Source organism: Carcharodon carcharias, chromosome 21 (genome assembly GCF_017639515.1).
Source record: "Carcharodon carcharias isolate sCarCar2 chromosome 21, sCarCar2.pri, whole genome shotgun sequence".
Lineage (NCBI taxonomy): Eukaryota > Metazoa > Chordata > Chondrichthyes > Lamniformes > Lamnidae > Carcharodon > Carcharodon carcharias.
This window is the reverse complement of record NC_054487.1, coordinates 64,978,170-64,998,915: the sequence shown is the minus strand read 5'-3', so window position 1 is coordinate 64,998,915 and position 20,746 is coordinate 64,978,170. Positions and strand designations below refer to the sequence as shown.

The window sequence follows — 20,746 nt, the reverse complement described above, 5'->3', positions numbered from 1 at the left end:
TGGGGCTGTTGGGGGCAGCACCAGCACAAACAGTCCTGACCTGTCATGCTCTGTTGGAAATGCAGGACATTTTGGAGGAGCATTGAGGACCTAAGCTCACATGTCTGACAACCTTTCTCAATTTTGAATACTAAGACTTCATTATACAAAATGTGAATGTGAAACTAAGAAGGGCAGTAGATTCCTGATTTTCCGAGGCCTCTTATCTCAAGCAGTTCCTTGCAAACCACCCTTGACCATTGGAAAATCAGGCACAAGATCTCAAATGTCTCACGCTCTCTGCACCCATTTTCCAATCTAAATTGGATTCCCAAATTACGCTTGCATCATGCTTGATGGGCCTCCTAAAAATGCGTGCTGATATGAAAGGCACACTCACATTTGCCTTGCTCCAAGGAGGAAGGCATGTCTTTTAAACTAGCTGTTATGCATGAGGGAGTTGGGTGACTGGATTACTCAGGTTCAGATTTGCCTACATGCAGCTGGCACATTAACTGGAGGGTCATATACTACTCCAGAGAGGAAGGCCCTCATTATCTGCAGCTTTTGCAACAGGGCCCCCAAACCTTTAGCATTTCATGTGGTGTTAATCTCATGCCTCCAATGTGCCCCAGTGAACAATTAGCCACCATTTCTGTCCCCATCAAACGTCCCCATTTTCATGTTAAACTGCAGCCTTATAAGGGTTCCTCTTGCGCCGTGTAACCTGGCCAAAGTTGGTGGTGGATCCTACAATTAAAAGGTTGGGGTAGCCTATTCCTACACTATAGCTGCAGTGCACCTAAGGTTTAGGTCAGCACAAACTCATTTATGTGGAGACTGGAAAATTAGACCCCAAAGATTCATATTCTCAACCTGCATTTTATTTTACGAAATAAAAAAGGAACTAAGATGGTCGATCCATAAGGATATTAAATCACTGCAAACAATAAATAAAAAAAGACAAAAATCAACACATCCTGCTTAATTCCACAATACTTAACCACATTACTTGGTATTGGCAAACAAATGAACTAGGAACAGGAGTAGGCCTCTCAGTCCTTCGACCCTGCTCCGCCATTCAATAAGGTCATGGCTGATCTGACTGAAACCGCCCACCTACTCTTGTTTATCAAGAATCTATCCATTTCTACCTTGAAAACATTCAAAGGCTCTGAGTCCACTGTCTTTTGGAGAAGGGCGTTCCAAAGACTCACTACCCTGAGAGAAAAAATTTCTTCTCATCTCTGTCTTTGATGGGTGACCCTTTATTTTTAAACAGTGACCCCTGGTTCTAGATTCTGTTCCAAGAGGAACCATCCTCTCCACATCAACTTTGTCAAGACCCTTCAGGATCTTATATGTTTCAGTCAAGTCACCTCTTACTCTTCTAAATTCTAGCAGATACAAGCCTAGCCTGTCCAACCTTTCCTCACAAGATAACCTACCCATTCCTATCCTTCCTTAAATAAGGAGACCGATATTGTACACAGTAATCCAGATGTGGTCTCACCAGTGTCCTATACAACTGAAGTATAACCCCGCTACTTTTGTATTCAATTCCCCTTGCAATAAACAACAACATTCTATTAGCTTTCCTAACTACTTGCCATACTAGCCTTTTGCAATTCATGCGCTAGGACACCCAGATCCCTCTGAACCCCAGAGCTCTGCAATTTCTCACCATTTAAATAATATGCTTTTTTTTTTATTCGCTCCTGCCAAAATGGACAATTTCACAGTTGCCCACATTATATTCCATTTGCCAAATCTTTGCCCATTCACTTAACCTATCTATGGGAAGAATTTTCCCGTCGGCAAGTGGGAGCGGGGCCCGCTCACCAACGCGTACAATGATGCACAGTGACATCGGGCGGGAGTCCCAACGTCACCGCATGCCATTTAGATTGTCAGTTCGGCGAGCGTGCAGCCGCGTCAGCTGTGTGGCCGCTGAACTGTCAAAGGCCTATTAAGGCCCTTAAGAAAGTCATTAAAGCTGTTAAGAATACTGCCCGTCCAACCTTAAGGTCGGCAGGCAGGCGAAGAGCCCAGGCGGCCTTCGCGTTTTTCGTGACATCTCATCCACAGGTAGGTTGAGGTTTCATGAAGTGTTTTAAAATGTAATAACAATTTATACTTTTATTCTTTGACATGTCCCAGCTTATGTGATAGTGTCACATGAAGGGACATGCTTTAAAAGTGTTACAAACCTTCATTTCACACTTAAGCACTGAAACCAATCTCCCTGAGGAACCTCCGTGCCTCGGGCAGTTCTCAGCACGCATGAAAGAGCACAGGGAACCTCTCAGGGAATCCCCCCCGCCGCCCGAACAGGGAGCGCTCAGCGTTTCCGGGTATGCGTCACACTGGGCGAGCCTTAATTGGCCCATCCACGTAAAATAGCGGCACGCACCCAATCGGGTGTGCCGATCAGGTTCACGCTCGCTCCTGCCCACCCCCACAGAACACCCCCAACGGGGGGGAAATTCTCTCATGTCCCCTTGTAGCATCCTTATGTTTTCTTCACAAATTACAAAATTGAGCAACCATACCTTTGATAACTTCATCAAAGTCATTTATATAAATTGGCAAAGGTTGAGGGCCCAGCACTGATCCCTGTGGCACACCACTAGTTACATCCCACCAACCACAAAAAGACCCATTTATGGGTACTCTTTGTTTCCTGTTAGTTAACCAATCTTCTATCCATGCCAATGTGCTACCTCCCTACATCATGCTTTTACTTTCTGCAATAACCTTTGCTGTGGCAACTTGTCAAGTGCCTTCTGGAAATCTAAGTACAGTACATCCACTGGTTCCCCTTTATCTACAGCACGTGACTCCTTCAAAGAACTCCAATAAATTGGTTAAACAGGATTTTCCCTTCACAAAACCATGTTGACACTGCCTGATTGCCTTGAATTTTTCTAAGTGCCCTGCTGTAACATCTTTAGTAATAGCTTCCAACATTTTCCCAATGACAGATGTTAAGCTAACTGGTCTGTAGTTTCCTGCTTTCTGTCTCCCTCCCTTTTTGAATAAAGGAGTTACATTTGCTATTTTCCAATCTAATGGAACCTTCCCCGAATCCAGCGAATTTTGGAAAACTAAAACTAACACATCAACTATCTTACTAGCCACTCCTTTTAAGACCCTGGGATGAAGTCCAAGAGGATCTGGGGATTTGTTAACCTGCAGCTCTAACAGTTTGCTAAGTGTCACTTTCCCTGGTGATTGTAGTTTTCCTGAGTTCCTTCCTCCCTTCCAGTTCCTGAATTACAGCTATTTTTGAGGTGTTACTTGTATCCTCTGTAATGAAGGCTGATGCAAAATACCTGTTCAATTCATCGCGTCTTCTTATTTTCCATTATTAATTCCCCAGGTTGACTTACTATAGGACTAATGCTCACTTTATTAACTCTTTTCTTATTTAAGTATCTTTACAGCACAGAAACAGGCCCTTCAACTCAACAGGTCTATGTCTGTTCTTAAGCTCCATATGATACTCAATCCATCCTTCTTCAACAGATTCTTCTATTCCTTGCACTCTCATGTAGCAAGTTCCACTTCTTTCATTGCTGGACAGAGCATTAAGCAAGAAATAATTAGAGCTTCTAACAAAGGCACTGTAATAATTGTGGAGGACTATTATCTTCAGATAGACTGAAATTAACAAATTGGCAAAGGTATCTGGAAGATGAGTTTGTGGAATGCTTTTGTGACAGTTTCCTGGAACAATACATTGTGGAGCCAATTAGGGATAAAGCTATTTTAGATGCAGTATTGTATATGGATGTAGGGTTAATTAGTAATCTCACAGTAAAAGATCCTCTGGAAACAAGTCAATGTCCTACAGGGAAGGAGATCTGCTGCCCTTACCTGGTCTGGCGTACATGTGACTCCAGGCCCACAGCAATGTGAATGACTCTTAAATACCCTCTGAACAGGGCAATGAAGGATGGGCAATAAGTGCTGGCCTACCCAGCGACGCCCACAACCCACAATTAATGAATAAAAAGAACAAATGAATTCCATACTAAGTTTGAGAGCGACATACTTGAATCCAAAACAAGAATGTCAAACAAGGCAAATTACATAGGAATGAGGAGAGAGATGGCTAAGTTTGATTATATAAAGTCTACCTCAGCTGGAATGGGGATCAAAACCTGCACTGTTGCCATTATTCTGAACCATACACTAACTGCTTAGCCAACTGAACTAACTGGCATCCCACTTACCATTTATTCAACATAATTTAAGTTCTCCAACAAAGATGTGCATATAGCAGATTTGAATTAATTTTCCATTAGGAAAAGGTAATAATTTCTGTTTACACAGAATGAAGAGGCTCATATAGCCTGGCTGCTTCTTAACTAAAATTTTTATTTTTTTTGTATCAAGAAAATTATTATGAAAAGTTGACCGGATCTTTAAAACTTTGCTCTTTCAGTTGAGCATGTCTTGCCAAGAAATGCAACATGCAATAATGACTTTCCCGCTCAAATGCTTTCCATTTGTTCATCCATTCTCATGTATTCAAAATCTGTAAATCAACAGTTTAAAAATATGATATAAAACTAGGAACTTCAGACCTCTCAGTATATATTTCACCACATCTCTACCACCTCCCTTTAGATCTGAACAAGAGTCATACGGATTCAAAACATTATCTTAATCTCAGAAATTTAAGTTGTACAGGAATGGATAAACCAAAAGGCATTGAATCAAAACTTGTCATGTATTAATGTGGTAGGTGAACTTGGAGCAGTGCTACTTCTTCACACCAATTACTGCATAACATCTTGGGGACTTCAGGGGATCAAACAGCTGTACTAATGCTGACCAAGCTATATCTTCCTGCAAAAGACAGAAGTTTTAGAAAACTCTCAGATGGTTCATTAAAAAAGGCTTCAGCAAAACACATGTCATTTTACATTTAATTCATATGTGTTCCTGCATCTGTAGTCTTCTATTTAATAATAAAATCATTTTATAATTATAGTAGCTACCATATGTAAGTAACTTATTGTAACTAAAACAGGTAATTCATTCCAATTAAGATATTATTATTTCATCATTTTATTCTGTTTCTACCCCATCACTGTAAAGTATATCTTTCAATAGGATTATATACTATCTAATAGCCTTATTTTAAATACCAGCTTTTTTGATTAAGTGAGATAAACAAATGTGACTGTATCAAATATAAAGAACATCTGTTAGCCATACATTTTAAAGAATGCAAAGTTAAATAGATCAATTTAAAGAAATAAAGCATTTTCTGAAAATCTCTGTAATTACATTATCGGTATGAAATCTTTGGCGGAATGAAGTACCCCACAAGTACCACCCAGTGAGAGGCAGAGTTACCTGTTCCTTGAGGTAGCAAAGTCGATCCAAAAGAATCAATGCCTCTATACAAGGGGCTAAGGCTACTTTCAGCTGAAAGAAAGATGCATGAAATAGTTCCAATTGTCTGTTTAAGTAGTTCATGAGTATCAGTTCCTCAGACACCTAAGTTGAACGATGTATTCAATAGTTTTAATTATTAATCTATTTAAACAGCTGTCCCTAATTGTACTTAATAGAAAGTATTTTTTCACTGAGGTTCATGACTTTTGCTCATATGGTATAGATTCTTATGTCAATATAATATTCTGAAATTCCAAAGTATTTTAGCGTCAGGCAGGCCTTAGTAAAAGTTAATTAAGTATGCTATACATAAATATGCCAACACATTATATGAGAAAATGACCTCTTCCTTTTCCTTGCTCTAATTAACACAATTCTGGAATATACAAGACACAATATGTTTTACCGAGAGACACAGCATGGTCTTTGTCGGACTCCTTGGACTAGCCGCCAACAAAACTGCAAATACAGTCTGTGCAGAGGGGCACTGTAGCTTAGCTGTTAAAGTGCTCCCTTCATGCTATTAAGAATGTCTGAGTACCAATATGTGTTACTAGGACTGTTTTCAGATGGACAATCAGGAATATAATATTATAATAAAGGCAAAATACTGTGGATGCTGGAAATCTGAAACAAAAACAAAAATACTGGAAAAGCTCAGCAGGTCTGATAGCATTTGTGGAGAGAGGGGCAGAGATAATGTTTTGAGTCCGTATGACTCTTGTTCAGATCTAAAGGGAGGTAGAGATGTGGTGAAATATATACTGATTAAGGGGGGTGGAACTGGTGGAGCTGGATAGAAGGCCAGCGATAGGTGGAGGCAAAGGAGAGACGGCAAAAGATGTCATAAATAAAAGGTCTAAGAGTTGTTTATGGTGGTGGTACTGGCTAAATGAGGTGCTAATGGTGACATTAAGAAAGCAAAACATGATAATGGCCGGAGCAGGGTAAACACTCTGGAAAGTGACAGATGGCCCTAGTGGGGGTGGGGTGGGGTGGGGGAGGAGACGGAGGTGGGAAGAAAGATTGAAAATAGTCTAAAAGCTAAAGATAAAACAATGAATGAAAATGGAAATAAAATTAAAAAGTAATAATAATGAAAATAAGTGGGAAAAAAATTAATAAAAATTAAAAAAACTAAAAATGAATATGGATAAAAGGGGATGAAAAAGGGGGGGGATGGGGATGGAGGAGAGAGTTCATGGTCTGAAGTTGTTGAACTCAGTGTTAAGTCCAGAAGGCTGTAAAGTGCCTAATTGGAAGATGAAGTGTTGTTCCTCCAGTTTGCATTGCAGCAGGCCAAGGACAGACATGTGGGCATGAGAGCGGATGGGGTGCTGAAATGGCAAGCGACAGGGAGGTCTGGGTCATGCTTACGGACAAACTGAAGGTGTTCCGTAAAGCGGTCACCCAGTCTGCGTTTGGTCTTTCCAATGTAGAGAGGCTGCATTGGGAGCAGTGAATGCAGTAGACTAAATTGAGAGAAGTGCAAGTGAAGCGGTGCTTCACTTGAAAGGAGTGTTTGGGCCCTTGGGCAGTGAGGAGGGGCTAAGTAAAGGGGCAGGTGTTGCACCATCTGCGATTGCATGGGAAGACGCCGTGGGAGGGGGTTGAGGTGTTTGGGGTGATGGAGGAGTGGACCAGGGTGCCCCGGAGGGAACGGTCCTACGGAATGCCAACCGGAGGGGTGAAGGGAAGATGTATTTGGTGGTGGCATCATGCTGGAGTTGGCAGAAATGGTGGATGATGACCCTTTGAATGCAGAGGCTGGTGAGGTGAATAGTGAGAACAAGGGGGACTCTATCATGGTTTTCGGAGAGGAAGATGTGAGGGCAGAGGTGCGGGAGATGGGCCAGACATGGTTGAGGGCCCTGTCAACCACTGTGCGTGGGAAACCTCGGTTAAGGAAGAAGGAAGACACGTGAGATTGTTTTGGAAAGTGGCGTCATCAGAACAGATGCGATGGAGGCAAAGGAACTGAGAGATGGGATGGAGTCCTTATAGGAAACAGGGTGTGAGGAGCTGTAGTTGAGGTAGCTGTGGGAGTTGGTGGGCTTGTAATGAATATCGGCGGACAGTCTATTACCAAAAATTGAGATAGAGAGGTCAAGGAAGGGAAGGGAAGTGTCGGAGATGGACCATGTGAAAGTGATGGAGGGGTGGAAATTGGAGGCAAAATTGATAAATTTTTCCAGGTCCAGGCGAGAGAATGAAGCGGCACCGAAACAGTCATCGATGTACCGAAAGAAGAGTTGTGGGAGGGGGCCTGAGTAGAACTGGAACAAGGAATGTTCCACATACCCCATAAAGAGACAGGCATAACTGGGGTCCATGCGGGTACCCATAGCCACACCTTTTATTTGGAGGAAGTGAGACAAGTTTAAGGAGAAATTGTTCAGTGAGAGAACAAGTTCAGCCAGACAGAGGAGAGTGGTGGTGGATGAAAATTGTTCAGGCCTCTGTTCAAGGAAGAAGCAGAGAGCCCTCAGACCATCCTGGTGGGGGATGGAGGTGCAGAGGGATTGGATGTCCATGGTGAAGAGGAGGCAGTTGGGGCCAGGGAACTGGAAATTGTTGATATAATGTAGGGCATCAGAGGAATCATGGATATAGGTGGGAAGAGACTAGACAAGGGGAGAGAGAACGGAGTCAAGATAGGAAGAAATGAGTTTCATGGGGCAGGAACAGGCTGACACGATCGGTCTAATGGGACAGTTCTGTTTGTGGATTTTGGGTAGGAGGTAGAAGCAGGCTGTCCGAGATTGGGAGACTGTGAGGTTAGAAGCTGTGGAGGGAAGATCTCCAGAGGAGATGAGGTCAGTGACAGTCCTGGAAACAATGGCCTGATGTTCGGTGGTGGGGTCATGGTCCGGGAGAGGTAGGAGGAAGTGTCTGAGAGTTGGTGCTCAGCCTCTACGAGGTAGAGGTCAAAATGCCAGACAACAACAGCACCATCCTTGTCAGCTGGTTTGATAACAAAGTCAGGGTTGGACCTGAGAGAATGGAGTGTGGCAAGTTCAGAATGAGACAGGTTAGAGTGGATGAGAGGAGCAGAGAAATTGAGACGGATGATGTCATGCCGACAGTTCTCAATGAAAAGATCAAGAGCAGGTAAGAGGTCAGAGGGAGGGGTTCAAGTGGATGAAGAGAACTGGAGGTGGGTGAAAGGATCCGTTGAATGGAGGGATGTAATGTTGTTTGGAATGAAATATTGTTTGGAATGAAATATTGTTTGTTACTCTGTCCATCAGACTCTACTGGCACATAGCTCACAAGGACAGGAATTGATCATCAGAAGTTATGGAAAAAATTATGGTTTGTTCATCAATACTGCAAGCTTTGGGATAGAATAGAGGTGAATCTATGGAGACCAGCAAACAATTAATAAAACTAAATTTTGCTGATGTTTTTATTCTTTAAATAGCCAAACGTCTTCAAACACGTAACTTTTTCTCAACACAATTTCTACTTAACCTCCTAGTTAATTCCAAGAACTGAATGATGTCATTCAGGAAGACTATACTGTACGAGATCAAAAATAGGTTAAACTGAAATTATAAGTGCATCCAGTGATATTACTGGATTTAAGACATCTACTTGTATGTGTCATGAGTAGGTTTCTCATAAGTCGGTTTTTCATGATCAAGGTGTCTGTGCAACGATAATTGCCACAACAGTTGCAAATTTAGCACAATTATCTGTTTCTGTACCCATTTACATTCTTTTAAATGAAAAAAAAAGTTGTTTTTTTTTGTTCTGATTAAGGTAACAGGATGTCAGTGCTGGAAGATGAAACACATTTTTAACTTTCTCACTTCTAGCACCCAAAGTCAGCATCAAGCAGTCTTACATCTGGTACATCTTGGCATTAGAATACCTATATGATTTTACTTTCCTCAAACCTTGTAGCTTCTTAGAATGGGTTTAGCATTTTAGGTCAAATTACAAATTTGTGTCGTGGATCCATGCTCAATGTGAACTAGCTTGAGAAGGTCTAAATTCTCTTGACTTATGACCCCCCACAGCCATCAAAGAGTGTAGGCTTTTATCTCAACAGTATGGGCTAATTCAAACCCAGAAACCAGTGTTAAAAGGATGTGTGTCTCCTTTGCAGACAGCTGAAATACTTATTGAAGAGAAGTTAACTGTTGCATTCTATTATCCAGCAGATATAAAAAAATTCTCCTACCCCGTGCTTGATGGTTCTTAAATGGGACACTTTTCATTTATTGCATTTAGCTTATTGCAGATCCTTACAATGTTCAAAAAAACACTGCTATCACAACAAACTTTTGTTTTGGCTGCACTGTCAGGCTAACAGTGTTAGGAGCAGTGATTCTGGAGGAATAAGCATACTTCCTTTGTTTCTCATGTGCAAAGTCTTTTTATGTCAATTCCCCAAAGCTTACCAGGTTAAATGCTTCCAACTCTTTCATTCGGGGCATGTATCTGTCATAATAACCTTGTATTAAACTGTCTGACATCTGAAAAATGGAAAAAAGGCACACATCTAAGTCCAATTATAACCATGCGATCAACTGGCATTGTTCCAGCTAATGTCATAAACATACCTGTCAAAGTACAATTGTTACAATATGTAGTTGATGTACCCCATACAGATAATAAGACATAGCTTTGGCTAAAAGCTTGTTGCTTAAGCAATTTGATTTGGTAGAGGTCAAGTAAGTTTTTGCAGACATGCCTTCTTTTTTATGGTGCCAGCTCTGCCACATTTAGTCAAGTAAGACACAACAGAATGTAATTAATGTCAACTTATATTTAGGACACTACTTTTTGAAAAATCTTCAGCTATTGCTTGGGCAGGGAAAAATCCAGATAGTTTCTTATCACTTTCATCATATTATTTAATTGACAGATTCAATTATTTAGATGAAATTATTTCATAGCATTCAGTATTTGCAAATAAATCAAAAAAACACTCGTACATCATATGCCACTTTAAAGTATCAATGGTGCTAGTTCTGTAATATTTCTATTTAAGGAATAATTAACCGGAACATCTTATTACCACAAAATTACCTCAGCACATTTAGCACGAGATTTTCAGTATAGTTCTTGCCAACTAGTGACAGATAATATTTGGCAGTTTCAAAGCAGTTTAATCTATATAATTTTATAGGTTTTTTTATATAGGAGACAACTAATATAAACTGCTTATATGAAGACTCCATGCAAAACACAACAGAGGTAGTAAAATAACTTGGATGATTCTCCACAAGTTTTTATACTACCAAATCAAAATCTTTGGTTTACTGTGTAAGGCATCAAAGTTTTGTTTTTTATTCGAGTAACTTAAAGGGAAATGTTTCATTGTGAAGGTGGACAAGTCAATGAGAAGAATGAGGAGCAGCAGAAAAACAAGCTACTTTTACAAGTTTGATTCTGCCAAACGACAGAATATTGACCAAAACAAAAACAGAATTACCTGGAAAAACTCAGCAGGTCTGGCAGCATCGGCGGAGAAGAAAAAAGTTGACGTTTCGAGTCCTCATGACCCTTCTACAGAACTTGAGTTCGAGTCCAAGAAAGAGTTGAAATATAAGCTGGTTTAAGGTGTGTGTGTGGGGGGCGGAGAGAGAGAGAGAGAGAGAGGTGGAGGGGGGGGTGTGGTTGTAGGGACAAACAAGCAGTGATAGAAGCAGATCATCAAAAGATGTCAACAACAATGGTACAAAAGAACACATAGGTGTTAAAGTTAAAGTTGGTGATATTATCTAAACGAATGTGCTAATTAAGAATGGATGGTAGGGCACTCAAGGTATAGCTCTAGTGGGGGTGTTTTTTTTTATTTAAAATAATGGAAATAGGTGGGAAAAGGAAAATCTTTATAATTTATTGGAAAAAAAAGGAAGGGGGAAACAGAAAGGGGGTGGGGATGGGGGAGGGAGCTCACAACCTAAAGTTGTTGAATTCAATATTCAGTCCGGAAGGCTGTAAAGTGCCTAGTCGGAAGATGAGGTGTTGTTCCTCCCTCATCTTCCGACTAGGCACTTTACAGCCTTCCGGACTGAATATTGAATTCAACAACTTTAGGTCGTGAGCTCCCTCCCGCATCCCCACCCCCGTTCTGTTTCCCTCTTCCTTTTTTTTCCAATAAATTATAAAGATTCTCCTTTTCCCACCTATTTCCATTATTTTAAATAAAAAAAACACCCCCACTAAAGCTATACCTTGAGTGCCCTACCATCCATTCTTAATTAGCATATTCGTTTAGATAATATTACCAACTTTAACTTTAACACCTGTGTTCTTTTGTACCATTGTTGTTGACATCTTTTGATGATCTGCTTCTATCACTGCTTGTTTGTCCCTACAACCACACCCCCCCCCCACCTCTCTCTCTCTCTCTCTCTCCGCCCCCGACACACACACCTTAAACCAGCTTATATTTCAACTCTTTCTTGGACTCGAACTCAAGTTCTGTAGAAGGGTCATGAGGACTCGAAACGTCAACTCTGTTCTTCTCCGCCGATGCTGCCAGACCTGCTGAGTTTTTCCAGGTAATTCTGTTTTTGTTTTTGTTTTGGATTTCCAGCATCCGCAGTTTTTTTGTTTTTAGACAGAATATTGACATTTTGTTGGTTATCTTTTAAGGTCAGGTTATACCACCAATTGATTCCAAAGCCACTTTGCAAAACTAGCAGTATAACTTGAGCGAAGTTGCCAAATTGGCTGCACTTCACATTCTAACAAGCGGTGTAAGTTTACATCAAGGAGGTAAACTCACACAATTATGCAACCTGGGGAATGCAGCTATTCTGTAGAGGTCCCTGGCTTTGTGCCTCTGCTGCCCGAGGGCAATGCCCATGTGGAGGAATTAGGCTGCTCTATGAATGAGGGCGTCTGAAACCTGCACATGCATGACACGAAAGCTGCTTGGTTAATGTTATACAGATGCTCTGTAACAGGCTGAAAGAATACAAAGTTACAAACATCGAGGGGTGCTTTCACTTTAACTGCTGTGGATGAGGCAGTTGTGACAGCTGATAATCTTTGTGATGAGGTTAGCAGTGTTGTCCTATGACATCCTGAGATAGGTACGGCCGGCTGCACAGCTCCTTGGAGAGGTCCCATGGGACTGGTGCAGTGTATGTACAGTACATGGTGGGCTGCTTTCCTCAGCCAGACTGCCTGACTCCCCTGGCCTGTTGTTGCAACTCCTCCCCCATTATAATGGCATTGGGTTGTATGCTCACGGGAAAAGATAACCTTTGGCTGAAGTTGGTCTGAGTATGGGTTTGGAGATGGAGAAAGTCTGGGACTTTGAATCTTTTTACTGGGAAGAGAGGATAGCGTTACAGTAAAATGAAGAACAGGTGTCAATGATTAGAAAATGTGAAAAAATAGTTTTAAAAAAGTTAATTGTAATTTTGTAATCAGTAAGTGAAGTCAGAGCTACGTGCAGCTCACCAACCCCTCACTTACACTTGGCTGAAGTGATAGGGGAAACTGTTAAGTCAATTTTGAGGGTTGTAAACTTATACCGAGTGCAGGATGTAGTAAAGCAAAAATATTTCTATGCAGTGCAGCTACTCAAATGAGCCTTGAGGGACTTTAAGGTTTTCAGTTAAAAAGATCAAGGAAACCTGCATTTAGCACATTTGCACAAATGCACCCAAATGTGGCAAAATGCAAATATCCTTAATGTTTTCAGTAGAATATTGATGTATCAATGGCGTAAGTGCTGAAGAGGCTATCTCGTTGACTAAGTTTGACTCTTTTTCTCATTGCTTTGTATTTCTGTCTCTCTCTTTAAAATGACTTCTCCTCATAACTTTTTTTTTATTCGTTCATGGGATTCGTTCATACTGGCTGGTCCAGTATTTATTGCCCATCCCCAATTGCCCTTGTCCAGAGGGCATTTAAGAGTCAACCACATTGCTATGGGTCTGGAGTCACATGTAGGCCAGATCAGGTAAGGACAGCAGGTTTTCTTCCCTAAAGGACATTGGTGAACCAGATGGATTTTTACAACAATCGACAATAGTTTCATGGTCATCATTAGACTTTTAATTCCAGATTTTTATTGGATACAAATTTCACCATCTGCCTTGGTGAGATTCAAACCTGGGTCCCCAGAGCATTACCTTGGGTTTCTGGAATTCTAGTCCAGTGACAATACCGCAATGCCACCACCTCCCCTTAAACTCCATTCATAATGACAGGGCACCCACAAATGATTTATAGCTTTTTTATTCATTCCAGGGATGTGAGTATCACTGGCAAGGCCAGCATTTGTTGCCCATCCCTAATTCTCCTTGAGAAGGTGGTGATTGTGAGCCTCCTTCTTGAACTGCTGCAGTCCATCTAGTGTAGGTACATCCATATCGTTGCTTGGATGGGAGTTCCAGGATATTGACCCTGTGACGATGACCCAGGCAATTTCATTCCAAGTCAGTATAGGTGTGGTTTGGAGGGATGCTTGCAGGTGGCAGTATTCCCATGCATCTGCTGCCCTTATCTTTCTAGGTGGCAGAGGTCCTGAGTTTAGAAGGTACAGTCAAAGGGGCTTTGGTGAGTTGCTGCAGTGTTGTCTTGTTGATGGCACACATTGTTTCCACTATGTGCAAGTGGTGGAGGGAATGAATATTTAAAGTTGTGGTTGAGGTGCATATCAAGCAGACTGCTTTGTCTTGGATGATGTCGAGCTTCTTGAGTGTTGTTAGAGCTGCACTCATTCAGGCAAATGCAGAATATTCCATCACACTCCTGACTTGTGCTTTATAGATGATGGATAGTCAGATGTGTTGCTCACTGCAGAATTCTTAGCCTCTGACCTGTTCTTGTAGCCACTGTACTTATATGGCTGGTCTACTGCTGGCGTATTTAATATATGCCACCTTTGTTAAAGACAGGGTATGCTGCAAGAGGTAATAAATACTGGACTTATGGAGGGGTACCTGGATTATGAAAAAAGAGGCGGCTAGAGTGGTGAATAGGTGGAACTGAGGTTCAAGGCAAGAGGAGCTGAGGTGCAAGTTGTGGTCAAGAGGAAGCAGGAGATTGGGGCACATGGGAAGGCCAGGAACTGGGAATAATTAGTGATCTTGCAATCTGGGCACGGGAAGGTTTGAGGTGTAGGAGTACTCGCAGAATGGGACACGCTCCAGTAAAGTCAAGCCCTTAAAAGTAGATCTATTGGACAGGTTTCCAACAGAACTTCAGTCATTTTATGGCCAAATTTAATGATTGGTAATGACTGGTTGTTTTACAACTTTTATTTGTTAGCTATACACAGTCAGCTGTCTGAGGAAACAGCACGGCCAGTTTGAAAAAATGTGCATTTGCCGGTTCCTGATTGGCAGCTTTGAAAATATTTGAGTAACCTGATTAGTTGTTTCCTTTCAAATGGAGTGTGTTGATTTGCGCTGGGTAATATTTCCAACCTGTCTGTCTTTCAGCAAATATGTGTGGTTAGCTTAACAGATAATGGTTATTTTGGGCAATCAAATGCATGAGCGACAGGTCTGTTGCATGTGTTATACTTTGAGTGCAAGGAACAATTCCCACAAATTATGGATACATCCTAGACTCAAGACTTTAAACAATGTAGACACATTTACATTACTGATATTTAACATATTATTGTCCTTTCACAAATAGCTAGTTATTAGAGGACCTCCAGGTCGTTTTGTACAATTTCCTGCATTTCAAATTATTTTGTGTGAGATGAACAATCCATCTTATTCATTTGTAGTTTTCTGAAAAACCCAGTATTCATTACAACAAATTGATTGCATTACTTTCTAAATGATACTTGCTGATCCATCAAGTAGCACAGTGCAAGAGGTTGAGCTGCAACTACTCTATAAATAATCTGATGGTTTATTGGTGATTGGGAGAGGAGGTATAAAAATAACTACAACCACTAACAGTTGGAATAAGAGGCCTGGGTCCTTTTGTTCCGTTAAGTCGTAACTTTACCATGTTTAGTTCTTGGCTTAATTATGTCCCGCCGAGCATGTTAAACAATAAACAGATTTTCTTTAGAAAATTATAAAGGATTCTAAAAAGTATCTTGGAGAATGGGAGCAAAGAGAAAATGTCACTAAATTTAGAGCATTGGAAAATATTTTTAAACATTTCAGCCTTTCTCATTGAATGAGATAAGATTCACACAGAATATGTGGTTTAGATTTAAGTGAGTAAGCTCATTAATAGGAATCTAATATACCAGATACATTAGTTTCCAAAAACAATTTAGAGGGTATAGTTGAAGGAAAATAACCTTTAAGATTATTCAGAATCTCAAACTTAAGGCCACAAACCCTTTAACTCGTTAACTTGCAAATTCTTTAAACATTTTGTATGGCAAAGAAAACCAGAACAAGAAGATGTTGTCAACATATAGGAAGATCTTATGCTTTTTGTCTCTAATCTTGTCATATCCAGTACCCTGGTGAGCTTTAACAGCTGTTTTTTGTGCTTTTACAGCCATCCGTGTAGTTCAATCTTTTGTTTGGGAACAAAGATCAAAGATAGATCGTGCACATCTTTAGCATTCTACCACAATACCTGCTTCAATGGAGGTCTCTCCCATCATAACAATCCAACTTTAAATTTCATTTAGAAAACAAGACTTCCAGCACCCAAAACAGGTAAATCTATTCCATTCTACTAAATTTTTTTTTGCCACTAATGGAAACAACAGATACTGATGTTATTTATTCTCTGAACAATAAAGTGAAGTTCACATTTATCCCACGTTTATCAATAGGGCATCTGACCAGAATAAAATAGACTGATTAAGGTCTACAATAACCAAGCTTAAGATTTTCAAATCTACATTTATGTGTAAAGCACCTTGGGATGTTTTATTACAGTAAGGGCTCTACATAAATGCAAGTTGTTGTTGAGTGACATGTGGCTACAATTCAACCAATTTACATTGTCTTTCTTTCTAAAAATGAGGAAGGCTAGCTTGATGCAATATATCCGGTAGGTAGCCTTTGCCGCTGGCTTCATTAAAATTCTGTAACAAGAGAGGTACAGAGGAAGGTGCCAATTTTTTTCTTTAAATAAAATCCAGATGAGCATCATTCTGAACTAGGGGCTTTATATAATTGAAGAATATTAATAGCATTTTCTATTTGTTGAGGACTAACTGGTTTCTCCAGCGCTTCCATTACAGTTGATAAGGGTTTGGCTAATTGCAATAATTTGAAACAAAAAAACCCCTCGGCATCAGAACATCCACTTGCTCATTTACAATGCCACAGAAAAGTTAAAAAATAATGCTGTTAATTTGATTTAGGTTTAGATTTGTAGTAAAGTTATTAAGGAGTCTGCCAAAATTATATAAAAAAAATGTTTTGTTAGTTTCCTAATTAAGCTCGGGGGGGGGGTGGCGGAGGGAAATGTCGAACTTAAAATTAGAAACAAACTACGCAGTGTTAAAACATAAACATGATCAAATTCAGTAGATTAGTATGCCAGTTTTATTTTAGGAAGGGGGAAAGATTAATTTCTAGTCAATTTTCACTTTTTCACAGCTTCCCATGACCTGCTACAAATCCCATCCAAGGGGCCAGGCTTTCTGCTTCCAGGTTCTTAAACTGGACTCTCGGAGGTCCTTGAAAGGAGCCTGAATGGACTTTTGTTCTCTCTCATGAATTCAGCACATGTCTGCATAAGCAAAATACTGCAGATGCTGGAAATCTGAAATAAAAACAGAAAATGCTGGAAATACAAAGCAGGTCAGGCAGCATCTGATGAAGGGTCATTAGCCTGAAATGTTGGGCTGGATTTAGTGTTCCTGATGCAGATCCCACCCACTGGTTGGAGACCCAGCATGAAACGTGCATTGCTTTGGTGTGTGGGGGGGCGGGCGAAGACCTGGCTGAATTAAGTGTCCCTCAGGCACTTAAGTGGCCAGCATGGGGCCTTCACGGGCATTTAGGATCCCAGCGGCAGAAATCCCACTTATCAAGAGTTGCTGGCCAATCAATACTTGCAATATTGAGGCCACAGCTCTCCAATCCTCTGTCAGCGCCACTAGGAGTGGTGGCTGCTGCCAGCAATAAACCCACCAGAGGCCTAGGGTCAACGAGGGACGCAAGCCGCAGTTGAGTGAGGATGGGATGGGGTCACAGGGAAGGGTCTCCGGTGAAGGGAGAAGGGGCAGTGGGGTCTGATGCAAAAACAGTGGCTTGGCTCTGAGCAGGCATCCCCCTTTCTTATGCTGGGTCCATCGATTGGACACTAAGTGCATTTGAAAGAGGGACCCCCAGGATACTGCTTCCAAATACAATAGGGTTCGCAGGACAGTCTTAAGGAGGCATGGGGAATCCTTGCAAGTTGGTGAGAATCCCTGAGTCAGCACAAAATCTTGTTAGGCTCAGGGAAAATGGCCTAAGCCAGTGTGCAGGTTCCCAGTGTCAGCCTATTGCCCACTACCCACTCTGGCGAGCTCCGTTAACCTCAATCTGTTAACTTTCTTTCCAAAGATACTGTCTGCCCTGCAAAGTAATTCCAGTAATTTCTCTTCTCATTTCAGCACATTTCTAGTCTGGGATCTCTGACATTGGAAACTCCAACATGTGGGGAAGTATCAGTGCAAATCTGCATCGCATGCACAGTGGCTACAGTTTGTACCATCCACAGGGTGCTTGGCAGCAACTTGCCAAACTTTTTCTGGCAGTGTCTCCCTCCCTTGAAACTCTACAACCAAGAACCACAAGAGCAATAATATCAGAAAAGTACAATCATCTCCACATTCATTTCTAAGTCAGACTCCATCATAGCTTGACTATATACACTATCAGTTGTTCACTGATGTACAGTTAAAATCTGGTACTTCTTATTTAACACAATCTTGGGAGTACCATCACCACCACGACTACAATAGTTCAAGGCTGTGACTCATCACCACCACCATGGGTTTGGATTTTATGGGATGCCTCCCCTGCACCTCCATAAACTTTTATACAGCTTAAGTGAGGGCAGGTAAGCGATGGGAAGACCACCTGCTGCATTTTATGTGCCCACCGCCTTCAAACTCACTGGCGGAGCAGCATAAAATCTAGCCCATGGCAACTAAGGATACATGCAGTTCTGCCATCATCACACACATCAGAGAACAATTATATCAAAAAGAAATTCAAAAGGAGATGCTTGTCACTAGATATTCTGGGTCCTCACACACTCTTGGCGTAACTTGAAAAGTTATGGGCAACATACCGACAATATCCTTATATGCTGGCGGCATTGAAATTTTAATCATACAGCTACCCAAATATCTACCCTTCTTAACTGTCATAATGGACAGCATAAAATGTGAGTTTTTAGAAGACTTTTAAAAAAATTAGCTCTGAATGGACTTACTTCTGTATTAAAATATTTTTTTTACAACAAGTAACATTGAGCAAACTACTGCATATTCTTTCAAATCCCCGATAATATGCGTAAAGAGCGTTTCAGATTTGCTTTCAAAACTTTTTTGTTTTTTCCCCATTGAAAACAGCTGCAACACAATCTATGTATTAATTCATATAGAACGCATAAGAAGCTGACAATTCTGAATGCTTTTCAACATGAATTTGTATCACCATTAACTCATTCAGTTTTAAACTGGGGATATTCAGGAACTCGAATCCCTCAGTGCATAATTTAAAGCAGAAAATCTGGGCCAAAGTGCATCCAACTTAGAAATTCTAGGCATATAATTTGGTTTGAATTTTTTTTAAAACTCCAAGGGAATTTCCTATCTAATGATTACTCTACCAGCCATCCCCCACCACCAGTTCAGTAGCATCAGTCACTCACATAAGCAACTTGAGCATCTTACTTTTATTGGTGTTGACTCATCCTGCCCTATATCTGTTTGCACAATAGTAAAAGGTGGGTGTGCAACATTACCCCCTATGCCTTAGGCTAAATAGTTGTTCTTTTGCATACATATTTTTCCATCTCTCTGAAGGCACAAGGAGCAAACATTTATTGAGGCTAAAGCCACTTATAAATCATTGCTCTGCCTTATTTCACAGTATGGGGAACAAAGCAAACTTCCGTTTTGATCAGACTTAGTTAATTCAATTTGTATAATTCATTTTTGCATAATAGAAAATAAATAATATGCCGAATAAGTGGATCACAGTATTTGGCTTAAAGATGGCCTCTAACTATCCTCCAGCATTTTAATCTCTTCACCTTAGCATATGTACTCACATTTTCTCTTTAACAAGCCATCTCCACTTGACTGTCTGTCACTGTGACCTGAATTTTTCAGATGGTGGGGTTTCGCTTCCCGTCACCTGAAGAATCAGCAGGGAACACATTCAGTGTGCCCGACTTTGGTGCGCTGAAGGAAGCTTCTGACGGAGGCGCCCTCCCCACTTCCCATCCGAGATGTAAGTCAGTTGATTTTCGGGCTTCCCCTGCACAAGGTCAATCCTCCCACCAGTCTAAAAATTGAGGCTGGGTGGGAAAAGGCCCTTAATTGGCCAACAATTGGCCACTTATGGGCCTCAATTGGGGCAAGGGCGGGCTTCCCATCCAATGCCTTGCCTGCCACAGCGTAAAATCGCTGTGTGGTCAAGGCAGGCAGGAACCCTGACGGAATCCCATCCCTTCAATTTCACGCCCGCCACCCACCACCCCCGCCAAAAACCTGCTGGTGGAGAGACATAAGATTCTGGCCCATGTGTTTTAACTTTTGTTGTTCAGAACTAGAAAGAGAACACCTACCAGCCCTCCTGGTGAGCACCTCAGATGAGCAACTCCCCAATACAAAACATCTGAGATCTGTGCAGCAGAGGGCTGGTAATATTTCAATCAAAGAGTTCAACACTCAGGTGAAATCCAGTGTGGACTTTCTTGATTGTCTATCATTCACCAGCAGGGCGGTAAAAACAACTCAGAAACAAAATGAACAACCCCGCCCCTGCAGAACTCACCCCAAGTACTCTGTCAATATTTACAAAAATATTAAATAACAACTTATATCCTGAAATAGGTTGGAGCAGGTATGGCAACTTGAAGTTAGATATCTCTTTATCTATCTCCTTTTGTCTTCTCCATGTTTAATCCGCAAAGTGACATTTTCATGGAAAATATTGAGAAATTACAGTTTGAATTTAAGTAATTTGGTTGCATAATACAACCAGTGCTTCAAATCAAGGAGTGAGTAAATAATTTTTTTTTAAATTCCAAAAATATGAAAAGCATTATGTTGTTTCTATGCAACATGAGCTTAGATGGAGTTGGTCATTCCATGAAGAATCACAGTCAGAGCCTACAATCCAGTTGAAGGAAACAACAGGCATGTACCTCCCATCATGAAGTCCAATCTCTTATTGGCAACATTTGATTGATTGCTACGTTTGGAGAATAGCCA

At 41.0% G+C, this 20,746-nt stretch overlaps 1 protein-coding gene across 8 annotated transcripts in view; it reads right to left on the bottom strand.

Moving 5' to 3' along the window:
• Nucleotides 1-4,342: 4,342 nt before the first annotated feature.
• Nucleotides 4,343-20,746, bottom strand: part of mettl25 (methyltransferase like 25) — a 91,189-nt gene continuing 74,785 nt past the window's right edge. For 2 of the 8 annotated variants that reach the window (XM_041215966.1, XM_041215969.1), the window contains one exon: nt 4,343-4,836. In XM_041215966.1, the coding sequence (XP_041071900.1) occupies nt 4,750-4,836 (87 nt within the window). In that variant the 3' untranslated portion in view covers nt 4,343-4,749. Of the gene's footprint in view, nt 4,837-5,349; nt 5,422-9,800; nt 9,876-16,832; nt 17,071-20,746 lie in introns of those variants that run through there. The other 6 variants (XM_041215965.1, XM_041215968.1, XM_041215963.1 and 3 more) reach the window with 5 other exon arrangements.